The following is a 20,629-nucleotide window of genomic DNA, read 5'->3' on the forward strand; positions in this document are numbered from 1 at the left end:
GAGATGATCTAATTACAGTTTCAGACATACAATACTGAATAGGGATTAGAAGAAATGGCTGCCTTTACAAAATGGGATTAGGATTAAAACATGGCTTTTCTAGGATACATTCATCCTTTCAAACCAGCACAAGAGTCTTTTTTTTTTTTTAAGTACCTGTCTGCTACCCACTGCCCCCCACCCCCACTGCAAATTTGAGTGCAAGGTCCAATTCTTTGCATGTTTGTATCTGCAGCATCCAGTGCATAGGAGATGCTCCTTAAATGAATGCCCTCTACTGAGATCACCCTCTTGGTTTTCTGAATCTGTCTTGTCATATCTGAACTGGCTTAGAGATCTAATTAGCCAAGTTACAGTTCAAGAAAGCCAAAATTATATGGTCATAGTTACAGCCTTCAAGTTATTTGGCATTCTCTTGCCCTGTGCTCAAAAGTTCTCCAGCCATTCTCAATGAAATTAATTACCCCAAATTCTCATTCAATAAATGTATTAAAGAAGTTACTGTATTTTCCTTAAAAAGTCCTCTTCTCGTGGGTGGGCAGTGGTGGCTCAGTGGCAGAGTTCTCACCTGCCAGCCAGAGACCCAGATTCAATTCCCGGTGCCTGCCCATGCAAAAAAAAAAGTCCTCTCTCTCTCTCTCTTTTTTATTTTCTTTGCATGGGCAGGCACCAGAAAATGAACCCGGCTCTCTGGCATGGCAAGTGAGAACTCTGCCTGCTGAGCCACTATGCCCCCACCCCCCCCCCCCCGCAAAAGACTTACATTACCTCCTCTTGATTTTGCCAGTACACTGGATGAGGAGACACCTATATCAACTAGAATATTTACAACCTCCTTTTTTGTCAAGCAAAGTGTTTTGTTTTCTTTTTAATACAACCCCCCAAACCGCTAATCTGCTTTCTATCTCTACAAATTTGCTATTTCCAGTCCTCTCTTGTGATAACATATGAAAATGTATATCTGGCAAACCCTATCTCCATCGCCCTTTGACCTTCCTGGTTCATTGTGCTGAGTTCTTTCAAGTCTAGCTCTGACCTCTTCATGAGGTCTTAATGAGAATCAGTTGTACCATTTGCCATTCCCAGAGCCGGGTATTTCCTTTGCATAATGAACTGCTGAGAAGCAGTGTTAGCTGGAAAGACCAATGATGCCAGTAAATAATCCCCAGGGAAATTTTTCTTTCTTTCTTTTTTTTTAATTACATGGGCAGGCACTGGGAATCAAACCCAGGTCTACTGCATGGCAGGCGAGAACTCTGCCTCTGAGCCAACATTGCCCGCCCTCCCAGGGAAATTCTTGCCTCCAAGGTTGGCTAATGGGAAAGAAAAGGGTTTAGGGCTTTTTAAACTAATGATAGGACTGGTATTCCTGGAACAGACACTTCTGGAGAATTAATGTCCAACCCAACCATTTATCTTGGTTTGTGAACAGCAGGAAAAGAGCTGGTAAGACTAGGCCAGAGGGCCTCTCCTGCCTGTCCCCTGGTAGTTATTGATGTTATGCACAGCATCTCCTGCCTATGTCACCCACAGGCAGAAATCTGCAGGATTCAACTCAGTCTCTTGAAGGAATCCAAAAGGCTGTTCTGGCTATTCTGTCTTGCTAGAATCCTTCTTTCTTTTTTCCTTAAAGTAATGATGGGATGTGAAGGTGTTGGGACTAGCCCGTAGGCTTCTGGTGCCATTGGTGAGCTCCACTTCAGTAGTGTACAGCTGATGTCATGAGTCTCAGGTTTTGGTCAGGAGCTAGACTTACAGTGATTATGAAGCATTCATGGAGCTTGCTGGGTAATACCTTTCCACCTGTGACTGCCTTATAAGAGAAGGGCTTCTGTAAATGGCTTGCAGGATGCTGTGCAAGTGGCTAGGTGCTGTCAAAGGGGGGAGAAACTGAATTGTTCAGAAAAACAGTGGGTGGGGATGACAACCAAAGGCCAGGTAAATGGAATATATTAGTGGCTGAGCTATAGGAGAAAACCAGGCTGAACCCTTTGGATTATCTTTTATCATCATCTTTCTCTTCCATTCCTCTTTTTAAAATGTATCTATAATAATACAAGTACTACATGAATTCTTTTCTTTTCTTTTTTTTTTTTTGTTGCATGGGCACGCATTGGAAATCGAACCTGGGTCTCTGGCATGGCAGGGCAGAATTCTGCCTGCTGAGCCGCCGTGGCCCACCCTACATGAATTCATTTTTGTTGAGGGAAAGAATTCAAACAAAATAGAAGCATATGGAGTGAAAAGTAAAGATTGTCCAGAGCCTCTTACTCCTCCACACTCCAGTGCAGATGTGATGGTTCAGATCGGTTTTGTGTGTGTCTTTGCACACCTTCTCTACATTTATAGAAGACATACATATGCATGTATAGAGAGCTGTTTTTCACTTAATGATCTTATCCTGAGAATTTTTTTAATAGCATGTTCTGTGATTGATTTTTTTTTTTAACTTGGTCCTTGTTAGTTGATGTTTAGTTTGCTTTTGGTTATTGTACTATTATAAATGGAAGATCCTTGTATACCCCTCCTTATATTCTTGTACACACATGCCGGTATTTTCTTAGGATACATTCCAAGTGGTGGAATTTGCTAGGTCAGAGTGCAAATTCAGTTTACACCACAACAGATGTTGCCAAGTAGCCCTTTAGACAAGCTGTACCTACCTACAGGCCTCCCAACTGGTCCAGTACCCCTTAAGCCAGCATTTGTTCAGGTATCCGGCAGACATGTGTGGTTGGCCTCTTGAAGCCTTGGCTGTGTCACTCTGGCCACTGATGACTCTTTTGAATCAGATGCTCCCTAGAGCTGGTGGCTTTGAGCCTTGTTGGTGCTGCTGCCATCATATCAGCTCTAGGAATGTTTTGACAGATGGTGGTACATATTTACCAAGCCAATCACTCAAGTCCTGTCATTGTCCTGTAGTATTGACTAAGGTGGAAGAGCCTCATCATTGGGAGGTGGTACTACTCTTGTCCTCAGGCCTGTTGGGAACCCAGAAGTCAAATGTGGGAAACTTAGAATTTTATTGAAAGTTAAATGTGAAGGGGCCAGCCTTTCCAGAATGTCAGCTCGTTCCATCTCCCTATTCCATATTATCAACAGCCCCTTCCAAAATGAAAAAATTCGAATGGGCATAGCCCAAATAACCCTAAAGACTTGGAGAAAAATCAAATAAAATGGTGGAGTTATACAGAGAAGGTAGGATTTAACAAACGAACATGATTGCTGAATTATATTGATATTCCTTTTAGTTGCCAGTGTCTTGGAGCAACTCAAAGTAAAAACCTGAAATTGTGGAATTGTAACCCATACCAAACTCTGAAATCTGTTCTACACCTAATTGTTGCAGTGTGCTTTGAAATTTATTGCCTTTTTGTATATATGTTATTTTTCACAATTAAAAAAAAATAGTTAAGAGAAAAAGAAGGAAAATCTGCTACTTGGTACTCTATACACAGCATGAACTTCATCGAGAGCTCCTGCTACCCTTGAGTCTGGGGAAGAGGAAGGGAGAGGACTTGGGCCACTCTGGTTAACTGAGCTGCTCCAAATAAAGGAACAGGAATCAGCTGACTTTGAGCCAGCAGGTTTTTATCCACATTTTACCTCCCTTCCTTGCCCGGTAATTCAGCCCCTATATTTGTTGCCCTCTTTGAAACAGCTGTCTTGGTTAACTTAATCTATTTTATTATAAACTTAAAAATGAAAGTTATTACCTTAAATTCAAAGTAGGTGCCTTAGTGTCTGCTTTGAGTCAAACCATTCCATAACAGAATTTCCCTTGCTAGACTATAGATAAGTGTCTTTAAAATGTTGAATTTTTTAAAAATGAACAATGTCTTGATTAATTTGACTGTTAAATTGGCATAAATGTTACCATTTTACATATGTTTTAAAAAAGAAGTTAAATGTCATCTCTTCAGAAAGCCTTCCCCTGCCCTGTATTTCTCTTTCTTAGCTCCCTGTTTACTTCAGAGCACTTTCCCAATTTGTAATTTTACATTATTTAATTGCTTCCCTGTCTACCTTGCCCATAGCCTGTGAACTTCACAGAGGCAGGGATTTCACCAGCCTTACCCATTGCCCCTGACTACAGGTCAGTGTTTTGCCCAGAGCAGTTACTTAGCAAATATTTGAATGACTGAATAGACCAGTGATGGCCAGAGAGAATATTTTATGATTAATGGTCTAATGTGCAGAGAGTAGTTGCCAGACGAATTTGGAGGGAAAAAAGATAACCTTTCCTGTTTGAGTGGTGGGGGAAATCCTTAGAGGAGGGAGCTTGTAGCTGGACTTTGTTAGACTGGGAAAATGAGAAGGAGAGGAAAGATGCTGTAGCAGGTGGGCAGGGCTGAGCTCAGTGGATGGCAGCTTGTCCCCAGCCCTTCCCTAGCCTCTGTCAGAAACTGGTCTCTTGTGGCCAACAAAGCCCCTGCATGTCCTCCACAGCTAAAGCCAGTGCCTGCTTCAGCCTAACCTATAGACAGTGCTGCTTATGAGCTGTATGGCGCTTGTAGACATGTGCTTAGTTCCCCAGCCAGCTTTTCAAAGCCCTTCTAGCTGGAAGGAGCCTGTAGTTACCTTACCCTTGTTCTGCTCTCTCTGACAAATCAGAACTGTCCTGGGAACTAAACATGTATGAATTTTAATGAGGTGTCCAGAGCCTGTACCATCTCTGCTGAATTAGGAGCTGAATATAGAGAACATTTTGGCCTGTAGACTTTTTAAAGTACAGCTCAGTTTGAGTTGGTCAGTCCCATACCCTATTCTAGAGCAAATTATTTGTAGATTATTAGTTACACTGGTAGGGAGACCAGTGATTCAGACTCCATCTTTCCCCTGGTATTTTCCCAATAGGTATTTTTGGCTTGTGGAATGGACCACTTAGTGATTATAATTGTGCCTCAGAGTCAGTAACTAGGATATAACAACAGCGGTAAATCATCCATAAGGGTTTGTGTGTATGTGTGTATTGTGTGTGCAAGAGAGAGAGGAGAGAGATTGAGGACCTCTTCCACTTCACTTCACTGTGACCTCAAGCAAGTGATTGAAGCTCTCTGGGTTGCAGTTTTCCCATCTCCAAACTGGGGATGATACCCCCCCCTCCTCACAGGGTGTTGACAGTTTGGGTATAATGTTTCTTACTGCCTTTATTCATATGTCGAGGTGGGAAATAATGACAGCAACATCCTCTTCAAATACCCAAAAGAAATTCTGAGAAAAACATTTCGTCCCATAAGCCAAGGAACAAAGAACAATCCCCTTCCTTTTTTTTTTTTTAACTTTTATTTTGAGGGCCATTGGCCAGCAGAAGTAAAACATTGAGCAAGGATTATATATAAATGAAAAGGAACTTCTTTAAACGTAGCTTTCTAAAAGGAGTAGTGTAAAATGCCCCATTCACCTTAATTTATCTTAAAAAATAGAGAATGTAAGAAAATATTTCTCTAAAATTATCATTAATAGCAGCTCATGTTTAAGGGAGCTCACTAAGGGCAGGCCCACATGATCCCTTTTGCGATTTTCTATGTATTTGCTTCCCTGTTTGCCTCCCCCATAGCCTGTGAGCTTCATGAAGGCGGGCATCTCACCTGTCTTACCCATTGTAGGGTCTCTGGCTGCAGGATTACCTGCTGGTATAGCCTTCTGGACCTGTGGGTACTCATGTGCTTATGCAGAGAGAATAGTATTTGTGTGTGTGTTATTATTGGCATCAGTCTGAAAGTGTGACCCCCTTCACCACCACTCCCTTAACAAAACATCTTGGTGATCAAATTTCCTTGTTGGTATATGGAAAGGTGCCTCACTTTTCTTTTTAAAAGTTCACAATTTTTAATGTATTAATGATTGTTTACATGCAATATCTAGAATAGATAAATCCATAGAGATAGAAGATTAATGTTTGATAGGGTTTGGTGGTAGTAGATATGGGGTTTCCTTTGGGGATGACAAAAATGTTCTGACATTAGATAAAACTGATGCACAACATTGTGAATATACTAAATGTCACTGATTGTACACTTTAAAATGGCTAATTTGATGTTATGTGAATTCATCTCAATTTTAAAAACGAGCAGATAATCAGAAACCAAAATATTTCATAATATTTTATTCCGAGAAATCCAATTTACTTTTTTAATGTTTTATTGAGAGATGTTATATATTCACATACCACATAATCATCCAAAGTTTCAGTCAGTGATTAACAGCATCATCATATAGCTGTGTATTCATCACAGTCAATTTTTGAACATTTGCATTATTCCCAAAGAAATAAAAATATGAATAAAGATAAAAGTAAAAAAACACCCAAAACATCCCATACCTCCCTATTATTTATTTGTTTTTTGTCCTTATTTTCTTACTCATCTGTCCAACACGCTGGATGAAGGGAGTGTCAGTCACAATGTTTTCACAATTATACAGTCACACTGTAAAGGCTGTATCATCATATGTTCATCTTCAAGAATCACGGCTACTGGGAATACAATTCAAGAGATTCAGGTATTTCCTTCTAGCTATTCTAATCTACTAAAAAGGGATATCTATATATTGCATAAGAATAACCTCCAGAATAACCTCTTGACTCTGTTTGAAATCTCTATTTTTTTTCATTTCTCTTCCCCGTTTTGATAAAGAAGGCTTTCTCACTCCTACGATGGCTAGGACCAGGCTCATCCCTAGGAGTCATGTCCCATGTAGGGGGGAGGGCAGTGACTTCACCTGTGGAATTGGCTTAAAGAGAGAGGCCACATCTGAGGAACAAAAGAGGTTCTCTGGGGGTGGCTCAAGTATATTCACAAGTAGGCTTAACTTCTCCGTTGCAGGAATAAGTTTCATAAAGGCAAGCCTCAAGATCGAGGACCTGAGATGCCTCACTTTTATTTAAGGACGTGCCCTTCATGTAACTGCCTTCCTTCCTGACAGTCCTTTAAGTTGTTTTCCTTTTTCTTTTTTATTATAAACAAACTACTCTTCATAATACCGCTTTGAGGGAGACATTATTATTGTTTCATGATGTTGCTGAGGAAGCTGACACATGGAAGGGTTAGATACTCGCCCAGCATCACAAAACTAGCAAGGGATGTGTTTATTCATGGTCTTGTTTATCATGTCCTTTCAGTAAACTGCAGATACCATTAGGGCTGGCCCCATGTTCCCTTGTATCCACCCCACCAAGAAGGATAGTCAGTGATGAATGACTGGAGTGAGCTGGGATCAGAAACCACATTTAAGACCAATGAATAACACAGTTTTGCATATCCTCACCTCCCAGTTTCAGTCTGAGCTGGATCTTATCGCAGGCCTTGCAGGATTCCTTCGGGGTCAGAGCCTAAGCTCCCTTCTCCTGTTATCTTGTTTGCTAGACCTGAGAGCCTCATTCCTGCCTGTGTCTGCATCTAAAACAGACCCCTTGTTTGTCTTCCATCTGCCCTTCCAAGAGGGGTCTGGAACACTGTACAAGAAGCTACTGCCTTCCTAGAGTGAGGGGCCAATCCTAGTGCCCTCCAACCCTGTAGATACTGGGCTGGTCCTGCTTTGACCATTCTGCTTTCCATCTCCAGGGAAGCCTGGAGCCCTGGGGTCCTAGACACCAACCCTCTGGCATGAACCCTTGGGCAAAGCCCAAGACGTTCTTATTCTCGTCCACAGACGAGATCAGCCTTATCTCCTGGGATTGCCTCTCAATTTAAGCTGAGATTGTGTCATTCTGGGGAATGAGACCAGTGAGAAAATATGGAGGACACGTTGGGCCAATCATGAGTAGTGGGGTGGTATGTAGCCCCCCACTTTGTGGTCCATTAAAGGCCCATTTCAAATGCATTCCCCTTGGTTGTGTGTGGCTCTGGCTGTAAATTCCTGTGTCTAGACACAAGGTAGCTGTCCAGATTGGAGCCCTCTTCCAGCTGGATGTGCATATTTGATTTCCTTCCTGAACTGGTGGCATTTTATCAGGGTCTTAGTTCATCCCTTTATTCCTTCCATCCTCAAACTTGCAGCCCAGTGCTCAGCTCCCAAAGATTGTCTCACAGATGTTTCCCAGCCTCCTCCCTATCAGGTCCTGCAACCAGAGTGACAAGAAATGTTGTAGATGGGCCATGGTGGCTCAGCAGGCAGAGTTCTCACCTGCCATTCTGGAGACCTGGGTTTGATTCCTGGTACCTGCCCATGTGAAAAAGCAAAAAAAAAAAGGAAATGTGCTAAATACAAGGGGCCAAGTCCAGTGTGAAGGCCTGGGCTATAGGAGCCCAAACTCCACAGCAACTCCAAGCTCCATCCTTTGTGGCCTGCTGGTCTTAGGCAAGTCACATAACTCCTTGGGGCCTAATTTATTTGTTGGCAGATGTTAATTAGGTACCTAGTATGTGCCAGGAACTCTGCTAAGAGTGAAGAGACATGGCCCAATTTCCATAGAGCCACAGTCTATGGAAGAGGAAGAAAAGGAAATGGACAGTGATGGGCGGTGTGCTGTCGATGTGGCAAACATCATGCTGGCAGCTCAGAGAAAGGCTTCTGGGGGCAGCTTCTAAGTGGAATCCTGAAGAATGTGTAGGATCTAACTGGGCTGTCAGTAGTAAGACCAGGAGATGAGAGAGTAAGCAAGCAGTTGTGGAGTGTTGTTTGCTGCTGGTCATGCTGTTGGTGGGGGCATCCCACCTGATAGGGATGAGGCAGTCTGAGGACAATAGTGGCCAGAGTCACCTGGCCCTCATGTGCCTTGTTATGCTGAGGACCTGGGAGAGTCTTTGGTTTTAAGCTGAGGACAAATATAATCGGATTCATCCTCTGAAAACCTCATTTTTCCAGGAGGGGAAGATGTAAGGGGTGTGAGTCTGTACTTGAGAGCCAGGAGGAGGATGTCAAGCCTGGCAAAAGGCAGTGGTAGCTGATCAGAGGCCTCAATATCTCAACCCAGAAGGGTGGCTGTGAAGACTAAATTTGGAATTGGATGGAGAAACCTGTAGTGAATTGACAAGTGCTACGTAGATATTAACTGCTGTTATAGTGGCTTATCTTGCCTTGTGACCTTATCAACTCTGAGACAGGTCCAGTGATTTCACTGTTGATTTTGCACTATGATTAAGCTAGAAGGTAGAGCTCTAGTTTTCTACCTTATCCTTCCATGTAGTGTCCATTCAGGTTATGAGTTGGCAGGTGGTGCTACAACCCTGTCCAGTCCATAAGCCAGCTATCATCCTCCTCCTGCATCTAGCTTCCTAGATCCCCAGTCACCGCGGGCCAGTGCTGTCCTCTTTTATTGCTGACTGTGATGACCACATGAGTTCCTCCAGGGTGAGCTGGCTGTCAAGTGTCAGCATCTCCAATAGGAGCAAGAGGCCTAGGGAACCAGGAAGCTGCAGCCCAGAGGCCAGTATTGCCTGAGGCTGCTTTCCCAAGTTCCACAGCTTCAGGAGGCACTGAACTAATGACCTCCCACTGACTCGGATGTCTCTGATACTTATTTGCCTTCTCCCCTCTAAAAAGATCTGTCTTTCTTCTGGCTAAGTGACAAGTCTGTAAACTGGGGGGAACTGCCCTAAGAGGAGTGTTAGGAGGCTCCAGCATGGTCTGGCTTGCAGTAGGACTCTGAGTGTGGCCAGAACGTGAGCAGAGGCCCCAGGTGTGGCAGTGAATGCAGTGTTTGCAGGACTGTTGGGGGTGTAGGCGGAGTGGGGGAAAGGTGGAACATTGGAGGCTCTGAGCAGACAAATGAAGAGCTCAGTGTGTGTGTGTGTGTGTGTGTGTGTGTTTGTGTGTATGTATGTGTATACCTCAGCAGGTAGAGAGGATGGGACAGGCCTCCCAGGGAGAGCCGGTATGGCAGGGAGGAGAGGGGACTGAGTCAGGAAGTTTGGGAGGAGAAATTGACACACCTTGGTGATTGATGGGAGGAGAGAGGCAGAGGGACTTGGTGGCATTCTGTGAGAGCAGGTTCAAAGAATGGGCTATTCTTTAGTCCCTGAAGGGCAGAAAGCAGATATATTCCAAGGCAGATATATTCCACATTGGCAAGGACTAAGTGAAGAAACAAAGCTTAGGGAAGTGGAAGTGACTTAACACAGGGTCTGACAGCACCACTTACTCATGCCATTTCCAGTGCCCCTTACCAACCTCCCCCTACCTAGAATGGGCAAAGGGGCTCTGGGTCTGCAGCTACTATGTTGGCGGAATCCTAGGGTCTGTGGGAAATCCTTTTTCCTCACAGCCAAAATGAAAAGTCCCAAAGTCAGTAGAGGTGGTCTCAGCCAGCCCGTGACCAGTTCAAGGTTTCTCACTGAAAAAGCTTCCCTGTGAGCTGGTTTGGTGTCCAGGGAGATGCCCCTCTCTGGGGCCAGGGGTCCCTCAGGGGTGTTGACCTGTTCCGGATAGCCCAAGCAGGTACCCGGGGCTCCGCCCCCTGCCTTTGGCACTTTATTATGACAATTTTTAAACACAGAAGAGTTGAAAAATTTTACATTGAGCACCTATATACTTATCACCTAGATTCTGTCATTAACATTTTACTAGACTTGTTTGATTATAACTCCATCTACTATATTTTTTAATGTATTTCAAATTAAATTGTAGATATTAGGACAGTGCCTGCTAAATATTATACGTATAATGTGTCTTATTAACTAGAGTTCAGTATTTCTTTCCATTTTCTTATGTAAAAGTTACATGCAGTGAAAATCACAAATCTTAACATTTGCTGAAGCCTTCTTTCATTCAAACTGTTCTTGAGGTCCATGATGTTGCATATAACAATAGTTCAATGCTTTCTTTTTAGTGAACTTCTGGAATAGCTTTACATTAACAGGTAAATTTCAAAGATAGGATTCCTACATGCCCACCCCCAGTTCCCTCATTGTTAACCTCTTACATTGCCATGGTATGCTGCTCAAAACTAAGAAACTGTTTTTGGTGTATGACTTATTAACTAAATTTCCAGATTTGATTTAGATTTCAACAGTTTTTCCACTAATTTCCTCTTTCTGTTCCAATATCCAATCCAAGGTACCACATTATATTAGTCATCCCATCTCCCCAGATGCCTCTGCTCTGGGACCATCTCTTTATTTTTTATAACCTTGACAGTCTTGAGGACTGCTAGCCATGAATCCTCTAGAAAGTCCCCCAACTGGGGATGTCTGTCTCTTTTCTCATGATTAGACTGGGGTTATGGGTCTCTAGAAAGAAGACCGCACAGTCATCTCAGGGATCCATGCTAGCTACTTGGTATCTCCATTGAGGTAAACCTCCTTCATCCCTTGGTTAAGGTGGTAGGTGCCAGGTTTCTTCACTGTAAAGTCACGTGCCCCACTCTATTCTGTGGCAGTGAGTCACTATGTCTAGCCTAGCCCACTGTCTGGGGTGGAGGATAGCAAGAATTAAGCTTTACTTTCTGGAGGGAAAAGTATATTATTTGGAATTCTTCTGTAAGGAAGATTTATTTCTTCTCTCCATGTATCTATTTACTCAGTTGCTTATTGGCTGAATGTTTTTATTTGAATTTTTATTTTATCAAGGTAACACATGGACATTTACAATACATTTACAAAGTTAAGGTTCAAAAGAAAAAAGAATAGCTCCCTAAGATTTTATCATTATTTCTTCTGGTATTTGTATTTCTTAATTATTTTCTCATTTTGTATTAGACTGAATCATATAAAATTTGCAATATCCAAACATTCATTATTTGCAGAAATGGCAATTTCATATGGTCCAACCTAATACATATTTTGACTTCTGGCTTTTTTTTAATGACATTGGACTTTTGTGTGGCATCAGAGTTGGCTCATTTTCTTTTCTTGCAATTTGTGACTATAGGACCTACCCCTCATCTGACCTGGTTCAGGGGTCAGTCCCACAACCTCAGGCACTGCTTCAGGCTCCTCTGTGCTGGGTGAGAAAGGGGTCAGCCTGTGGTGTGATAACTGTCTCTCCAGGGGACTTCTTGGGCTCTGTCTGCTCTAAGGAGACATTTGGCAGAGTTCTGCTGATTGGGCCCCAGGCCTTGCAGAGTCCATGGCCACGTGGAGTAACTGAACTAGTGCAGCTCTCTAGTTGTGGTTTTAGGCCAGCTGTTGAACCCTTTGAGCCTCTGTTTCATCTCTTCTGTTAAATGGGCATGATCAGTAGCCTTCCAGACAGTCTCCTGTGGTGGTAGAATGGCAGGTACTTGTCTTGAGGCCTCGTGTTGTTGGTGATGGGCATATCTCCCTAAAGTCCTTTTCCATGCCCCTCCATATTCTTTCTGTCCATAGTATGTTCAGCTACTTTCATAAACTTCAAGTGAGTAAAAGAAGTTTCCCAGAGCAAGCTCTGACTCACTCTAAGATCCTAGCTAAGGGCCTCAGTCTCTGAGCCATGAGGTGGTTGGTGCTGATATCAGAGCTGCCACAAGGTACTTGAGATCTGTTGGTTGTCTACAGTAGCAAGCTGCTCTCTTGTCTTCATTGGGACTGGGCCCCTCCCTGTCCTGTTCCAGGCGCTAGAGAGCTTCAATTTCTTGGGATGGTTGGGACCAAAGGACTTCAAGCCTAGTGTACAAGTGACCTTGGAAAATCCCTTTCTCTTTGGGCCTCAGTGAGGAGAATAGTGGGCTGAGCTTCCAAGGCCCTTTTGACTGTGGCCTAGAATTGGAAAGGCAAACCGAGCTGGGTACAGATACTCTGGTGAGCAGAACCACTCAGGGACCCTGCCCTGTGGCCCTCCCAGTCCAGTGGAGGGGAGACACAGTTGTCAAGCAGTCAAAGATGGAGATCAAAGTATAACTTGGATGAGTCTGTGCTAGCAAATAGTGGTTAATGGGACCCAGACCTAAACTGGGGGTAAGGTAGAACTGCTCTGAGAAAATGATCCTTCCTGAAACAAGCAGGCATTGCCTTGATGGAAGAGAAGAGCAAAGAAAAGAGCAAGGATCCTGGCATGGGAGGAAAGAGGCTAGTATAACAGGAGCAGAGGGAGGAGGAACACCAGGGGTGGGGAGGCACACACACAGCAGGGGTAAAGCCCTGGAGGTCCAGGGAGTTTGATCTTTACCCTGGGAGCCATGGGAAGCCTTTGGAGGATTTTAACCTGGGAAACACTCATTCCCTGGTTGCCAGGGATAAGGGACTGTAGGAAGAGGTTTGAGAACAGGGAGCCCAGGGACTAGGCTTTGCTCTTGCTTAAAGATGACAGTATCTTTGTCCAAGGTGGTAGCTATGGACTTAACAGAAATAGGTAGATCTCAGAGTTTAGGGAGTACTCTTGACAGGACTTGGTATCATACTGGCTGTGGGGAGTTCTTGCAGGGGAGCAGCGTTGGGTGAGTCTGTGGCCTGGGCTTCAGGATGGAAGATGGGGGTATGGGCACCTGGTGGGAAAAGTAGGGACGTTTGATGTGGGTTCAGCTGGGATGGAGGTGGTTGTGGGGCACCCTAGAGTTGAGGTTAAGGGGCTGCTGGATACAGATGCACCAGCCTGGCATGCAGAGATCAGGGTTTGGGATGGAGATGGATAACCTAATGGGAGAAGCACGTACAGTGTTGGCAACTTCTGAGGTGCCAGCAAGACCTTGCAAGGTCAAATGTGGATCCTGAGGTTGGGAGTTCACTGGGCAGGCTGCTGATCTAGGGTTGGGCAGGGGCTTTCTTGTCTCCCCAGCACCTTAGGAACTTAGGATTCAGGGGGAGATACCAACAAGTTCTTACACCTTCTCTCTTCCTTCAGATCCTGCTCATCTCTGATTATTTCTACGCCTTCCTGCGGCGGGAATACTACCTCACACATGGTCTCTACTTGACCACCAAGGACGGCACGGAGGCCATGCTTGTGCTTAAGTAGGCCTGGCTGGGCACAGGGCTGTATGGACTTCAGGGAGTAGAAGGGCAGGAGCAAGACCAAGCCCTCAGGCAGGTGGGATTTGAATCCAGGGTCACAGGTTCCTGGTATCGGAGGGGGATCATGTCTGGCAACCAGGCCTGTGCGGAAGAACCAGGAGAATTCCACTTGGACCCCTACTTTGTGGCTTCACCCACCATTGTGCCCCCACCCAGGCAGGAAAGGGGGAAGAAGTAGGTAGGAAAGGCCTGGTAGGTTGTGGCTACTCAATAAATGCTTTTTTTTTCTTTTTGTTAAGATGATGTCTGTCCTGGGACCACAGTCCCTACTGGAAGAGGTGGGCTGGCCACAGTTATTGCCCTGGTATACTATACTGATTTATGAGTGTCCATAATAAACCCTAAGGCCACAGAATACAAGTGTGAGTCCTGGCAGGCTGAGCATGGTACAGGACATTCCCATCAACCTTCCCTACCCCCTAAGCAAGCAGCCGGAGGCAGAGGGCCAGGCAGGCCTGAGCAATCTTTATTCTGCAGAGGGACAGTGACCACAGATCCATATACCATGCCAAGGTCGGGAGAACCAGGGGCCAGTCCTGCAGGGGTGGGCAGATCCAGGCAGGGGGCAGCACCTTGGGTAGCTGAAGGGCAAATGGGCAGACAGGCAGGGGCCTAAAAAACAAAAAGAAACAAAAAAATAGACAAACCACACAGCAGGGGTGCTGGAGCCAGCACTGAAGAGGGAACCCTAAAGGGACTGGTGCAGGATCCACGCAGGGGCAGAGTTAGGTGACTGCCCCCCCCCCCCCCCCCCCCCCCCGCAACTGGGGTCCACATCCCTGCCCAGCCCACCAGAGGCAGCTTAGTTCAGGAGTGGCAGACCCTGACTGGTTCCCACTCCCAGGCCAGCCCCCCCCACCCCCTGCTGCTGGCTCAGAAGCCGAAGGTTTCTTGGGAGGCGTAGACCATGTAGAGAAAGCCATCCTCATCTTTCTCCTGCTCATAGATGTCTGCGATGGGCGTGGACACGCTCACCATGCTGTGCTGGTTTACCAGTAGGAAGAAGGCCTGCGTAGGGTTCAGCTGCAGGCGGCGCCTGAGGCAGGAAGGTGAATGTGAGGGGCATGCAGGTAGTCCCTGGCCCCTTCCCCAGAATCGCTCGCAGCCTCTTCTAAGAGGTTCTCTCATGAGGCAGCACTGACCCCTAGACCTTGACCTTCCCCAGCCTCCCAGAACAGGGGTCCCACTTTTGCCTCTTCGAGAGGGAATTTGGGCTTCTGTTTAACCCCAGCCAGACCCAGGTTCCCCTCCCGGGCAGTTGCCCGCGCACCGGATGATCTTGACTAGCTCGCTCATGTTGACATGGTCGGGGACCAGGAACTTTGTCTTGTCCAGGACGGGCAGCTGCTTCTCACCCTTGTAGCGTTCTATGATCACCTGCGAGTAGGGTGGGCAGGAGAGTGGGAACATGTGAGCCTGAGGGCCAAAGGCGGGCCAGGGACGGGGTAGGAAGGGGGCAGGGGTACTCACTGGGATCTTGCTAGGGTGCTGATCGCGTATCTGCTGCACCTCCTTACAGCGGTCCGCTGCAGAAGAAGAGCAGGACTTGAGGCGGGGCAGAGGTGCTGCCGGCGGCTCCGCCCTTGAGGGGCGGCCCCACCTCACCAGCCAAAGCCCCCACTCCCCGGGGCTATTGAGCCCTGCAGCCCTTGGCACCAGATGGGGTGGGGAAGCAGGGAGACCCCCTGCCCAAGCCGGACCCTGCCCGTGGGGCCAGCTGGAACCTGATGTCACAGGGCTGACGTCACCAGCGGCAGGCCAGGGCAGTCCGCGTCCCCTACCCCTGCGCCCCCCATCCCACGCTTACAAATCACCAGCCCGACCTCACCGAAGCTCCGCCGCTGCTTGAAAGGCCGGTCGGAGGGCATCGCGCGGGCCTGGCGGGGCGCGCAGGCCAAGGCTCTGGGCGCGCGGTGCGGGGATGTGAGTGCGGCTTAGGGGCGCCGCGCCTCACGCTGAAGGGCTCTCGGGCTCGCGCTGAACCCAGCGGCGGAGGCTTAGGGAGGTAACTCGCTCGGTGACGTCAGGTCACAACATTCCTTAAAGGGGAGGCCGGCGAGCTGCTCCCATTGGGCCGACGCAAAACCCGCCCGTTCCGTCTCGTGGCGTCACGGCGCAGAGAGCCTGGATTCCCGGCACAGAGACGCGGCGTGGGGGTGGGGGCGAGGGCGCGCTCCCATGGTGCGTCACAGGCACGACGTCATGGCGTGCGCGGGCATTTACCCAAGGCCCTTTTCGGAGACCGAAAGAAGGGGAGATGGTGGTGGGTACTTGACCCACCTTGGGCTGTGACGTTCTGGAAGGTTGAGAGAGCGCGCGGGTTCACCGAGTCATTCGACCAACGTGTACTAGGGTCTCGCCTGTTAGGGAACTGCTGGATGCTAGGGATGACATCAAGGAACCCAAGTCCTCACCTTCGTGGTCTTAATGGTTAGAGGAAAGCAGAGGGGGGGAGGGACATTAAAGCATACGGAAAGTACAAGACACCAAAAAGACTCTAAAGGACATTCTAGAATTGAAAAATAGTCAGTGGAAGGGGTAAGAAAGGTTAGAGCAGAAGAGAAAGTCGCCAAACTGGAAATACATCAGAAGCAATTACATGAAGAAACAGGTAGAAAATAAGAAGTGACATGAGTGATAGAGTGATAAAGACTCACAGATCCAATCAGAATAAGGAGACAAGACAATGTGAGAAGTGCCGGTAGAGCTCCCGAAATTCAGGATCATCACAGAAAATCCAAAGCAGGATAAATAAAAATAAAATCAGTAGCTAAGCACTTTGCAGTAAACCTGCAGAACTCTAAAGATGAACTCTTAAAAACTATTAAAAAGGCTAGATTACCTGAAAAATAAAACTAGACTGACACACTTCTCAGCAGCATTTATAGAAGCCAGAAGAAAATGTAATAGTATCTTCAAACTGCTGAGTGCAAAAATACTATCAGCCAGTAGTTAATTCATGATTAAAAGGTCAGGGACAAAATAATGTTGAGAGCGTTTACAGAAAACACTATTGCTAAAATAAACTGTAAAGGATGTACTTCAGTTACAAGACCATGTAATTCAAGAGGAAGAAATTAGTTGGGGGGGGAAAAATGGTGAGCAAATAAACTGGTGAATGTGTAGGTAGATCTAAAACACATAATATTGAACAGTAATGGCAATAATTGGCTTGGGGGTACCAAAACAAGCTGTATGAGACACAGCAGCATGTAAGACAGAGTATAATTAGAGTTACACTTGCCTGGCTTTGTGAAGTCACGTATGTATTTTAAACAATTAATAATAGTGACTAAAGAATAGAAGGGGAATGTATTATTGACAATGCAGAAAAGAGAAAAAGGGTAGTAAAGGGTACCTAAAATTATAATAGACAAAGAAAACAAATGAAAAAAAGTAAAAAGGGATGGTAAATTAAAAGCCCAAAACCACAGGTAGAAATGTCTTAAATTCACCTTTTTTTTTTTTTTTTTAAAAAAAAGATCAATTTGGCCAAGACAAATAAAATTCTATTCTGTGCTGTTTCAAGAAGGCCCTTAAAGACACCACAACTAAAAAGATGTACAGAGAAAAACTAACCAGAAGATGTAGTCATAGCAAAATCAGACAAAATAGACTTTAAGGCAAAAAAGCAGTATTAGGGATAAAAGAGGGTCACCACAAAACAATGAGCAGAACAGTTCTCTAAGAAGAGAATTCTGAACTTATATATTCCTGGTTAAAATATATATGAAGCAAAAGTGACAGAACAACAAGGAGAAATTGGTAAAATCCTTCCTCATACTGGAAGGTATTCAACAGACCTCTCTCAATAACTGATAAACAAAGCAACCAAAACAGGATTTTAACACAATAATCCTGCTCGGTGGACCTCCGTAGAATCCTGAAGCCAACAAGTTACTTTCAAACATACATGGAGGAAAAAAACATACATGGAACATCTACAAAAAATAACCCAACCTCTAGGCACCAATGTAAAAAAAAAAAAAAGACAGCAAATTTCATACAGACCATATTTTATGACCACAGAGAAGAGCCAAGAAAGCCCCAAATGTTGGAAATTTAAATATGCTTGTAACCCTTTAAAAATGAAATCATATAAAAATTTAAAATATTTAGAACCAACAAAAAATGAGGCTACATATAAAAACTTGGGGGGGGGCTAAAGCAGCACGTAGGAGGTAAGCAATAAGCCTAAGGAATTTAGAAAATGAGCACTTTTAAGGACATTTTAAAAGGAGCAACAGTATAAACTCAATATAAACTCAAAGTGGAAGGGATATCATACTAAAGAGTAGAAATTAATGAATGAAAAATATATACTAGTATGGATCAATGCATCAAATCTGGGTCTTTTAAAAGACCAATAAAACAGTGTGCAAAGAGGCCCAAGTCAGCAGAAATTACAAAAATACCATAAACAACTTTATGCCAATAATTTAAACCTTAGATTAAATGGGCAATTTCCTAGAAAAATATAGTTTGTCAAAACTAAATGAGATCTGAACTTCTTGGAATTAAGGACACTACAATGTCCAGCACATAGTAGAAGCTGAATGGAAATTTCATACCAATGAAAAATTTAATTTAAATAAAGTATGAGTTCATATATATGTATGTGGATGTGGATCTGCATATGTATGTGCGTATGGGTTATCCAAAATAAATGGAAAGAGACTCCCACTATTTTATTTGCTTTTTAAGGAAATCATATCTCTAGAAAGGTAGAGGGCTTCAAGACTCGTGAGTAGGAAATTATACGTATTTATATATACATAAAAATTTTGTGGCTTTTCAATTAGACAAGAAAAAGAAATACAAGGCATCAAAATTGGAAAGGAAGAAGTAAAACTATCACTGTTTGCAGATGATATGATACTATACATCAAAAGCCCTGAAAAATCCACAGCAAAACTACTAGAGCTAATAAATGAGTACAGCAAAGTAGCAGGTTGCAAGATCAACATTCAAAAATCTGTAGTGTTTCTATACACTAGCAATGAACAAGCTGAGGGGGAAATCAAGAAACGAATTCCATTTACAATTGCAACTAAAAGATAAAATACCTAGGAATAAATTTAACTAAAGAGACAAGAGACCTATACAAAGAAAACTACAAAAAAAACTGTTAAAAGAAATCACAGAAGACCTAAATAGATGGAAGGGCATACCATGTTCATGGATAGGAAGACTAAATATAGTTAAGATGTCAATCCTACCTAAATTGATTTACAGATTCAATGCAATACCAATCAAAATCCCAACAACTTATTTTTCAGAAATAGAAAAACCAATAAGCAAATTTATCTGGAAGGGCAGGATGCCCCAAATTGCTAAAAGTATCCTGAGGAAAAAAAATGAAGCTGGAGGTCTCACGCTGCCTGACTTTAAGGCATATTATGAAGCCACAGTGGTCAAAACAGCATGGTATTGGCATAAAGATAGATATATCGACCAATGGAATCGAATAGAGTGCTCAGATATAGACCCTCTCATCTATGGACATTTCATTTGATCTTTGATAAGGCAGTCAAGCCAACTCACCTGGGACAGAACAGTCTCTTCAATAAATGGTGCCTAGAGAACTGGATATCCATATGCAAAAGAATGAAAGAGGACCCATTTCTCACACCCTATACAAAAGTTAACTCAAAATGGATCAAAGATCTAAACATTAGGTCTAAGACCATAAAACAGTTAGAGGAAAATGTAGGGAGATATCTTATGAATCTTACAATTGGAGGCAGTTTTATGGACCTTAAACCTAAAGCAAGCGCACTGAAAAAAGAAACAAATAAATGGGAGCTCCTCAAAATTAAACACTTTTGTGCATCAAAGAACTTCATCAAGAAAGTAGAAAGACAGCCTACACAATGGGAGACAATATTTGGAAATGACGTATCAGATAAAGTTCTAGTATCCAAAATTTATAAAGAGATTGTTCAACTCAACAACAAAAAGACAGCCAACCCAATTACAAAATGGGAAAAAGACTTGAACAGACACCTACCAGAAGAGGAAATACAAATGGCCAAAAAGCACATGAAGAGATGCTCAATGTCCCTGGCCATTAGAGAAATGCAAATCAAAACCACAATGAGATATCATCTCACACCCACCAGAATGGCCATTATCAACAAAACAGAAAATGACAAGTGCTGGAGAGGATGCGGAGAAAGAGGCACACTTATCCACTGTTGGTGGAAATGTCAAATGGTGCAACCGCTGTGGAAGGCAGTTTGGTGGTTCCTCAAAAAGCTGAATATAGAATTGCCATACGACCCAGCAATACCATTGCTAGGTATCTACTCAGAGGACTTAAGGGCAAATACATAAATGGACATTTGCACACCAATGTTTATAGCAGCATTATTTACAATTGCAAAGAGGTGGAAACAGCCAAAATGTCCATCAACAGACGAATGGCTAAACAAACTGTGGTATATACATACGATGGAATATTATGCAGCTTTAAGACAGAATAAACTTATGAAGCATGTAATAACATGGATGGACCTAGAGAACATTATGCTGAGTGAGACTAGCCAAAAACTAAAGGACAAATACTGTATGGTCCCACTGATGTGAACCAACATTAGAGAATAAACTTGGAATATTTCATTGGTAACAGAGACCATCAGGAGATAGAAATAGGGTAAGAAAATGGGTAACTGGAGCTGAAGGGATATAGACTGTGCAACAAGACTGGATACAAGAACTCAGAAATGGACAGCACAGTACTACCTAATTGTAATGTAATT

At 44.1% G+C, this 20,629-nt stretch overlaps 2 protein-coding genes across 7 annotated transcripts in view; one reads left to right on the top strand and one right to left on the bottom strand.

Annotated features, from left to right (window-relative positions):
- PIGU (phosphatidylinositol glycan anchor biosynthesis class U) overlaps positions 1-14,106 on the top strand; it is a 156,409-nt gene extending 142,303 nt beyond the window's left edge. For 4 of the 6 annotated variants that reach the window (XM_077170863.1, XM_077170855.1, XM_077170873.1 and 1 more), the window contains 2 exons: positions 6,392-6,504; positions 13,699-14,106. In XM_077170863.1, the coding sequence (XP_077026978.1) occupies positions 6,392-6,504; positions 13,699-13,771 (186 nt within the window). In that variant the 3' untranslated portion in view covers positions 13,772-14,106. The remainder of the gene's footprint in view (positions 1-6,391; positions 6,505-13,698) is intronic. The other 2 variants (XR_013179694.1, XM_077170841.1) reach the window with 2 other exon arrangements.
- A 206-nt stretch (positions 14,107-14,312) lies between these two features.
- MAP1LC3A (microtubule associated protein 1 light chain 3 alpha) lies at positions 14,313-16,056 on the bottom strand. The gene is made up of 5 exons (XM_077110747.1): positions 15,697-16,056; positions 15,339-15,394; positions 15,139-15,245; positions 14,728-14,904; positions 14,313-14,480 (listed from the first exon to the last, which is right to left on the bottom strand). The coding sequence occupies exons 1-4, from the start codon at positions 15,734-15,736 to the stop codon at positions 14,742-14,744; spliced, it is 366 nt and encodes a 121-aa protein (XP_076966862.1). The 5' UTR covers positions 15,737-16,056; the 3' UTR covers positions 14,313-14,480; positions 14,728-14,741.
- Between the last annotated feature and the right edge of the window lie 4,573 nt (positions 16,057-20,629).

Source organism: Tamandua tetradactyla, chromosome 1, assembly GCF_023851605.1.
Source record: "Tamandua tetradactyla isolate mTamTet1 chromosome 1, mTamTet1.pri, whole genome shotgun sequence".
In the NCBI taxonomy this organism is placed as follows: Eukaryota; Metazoa; Chordata; class Mammalia; order Pilosa; family Myrmecophagidae; genus Tamandua; species Tamandua tetradactyla.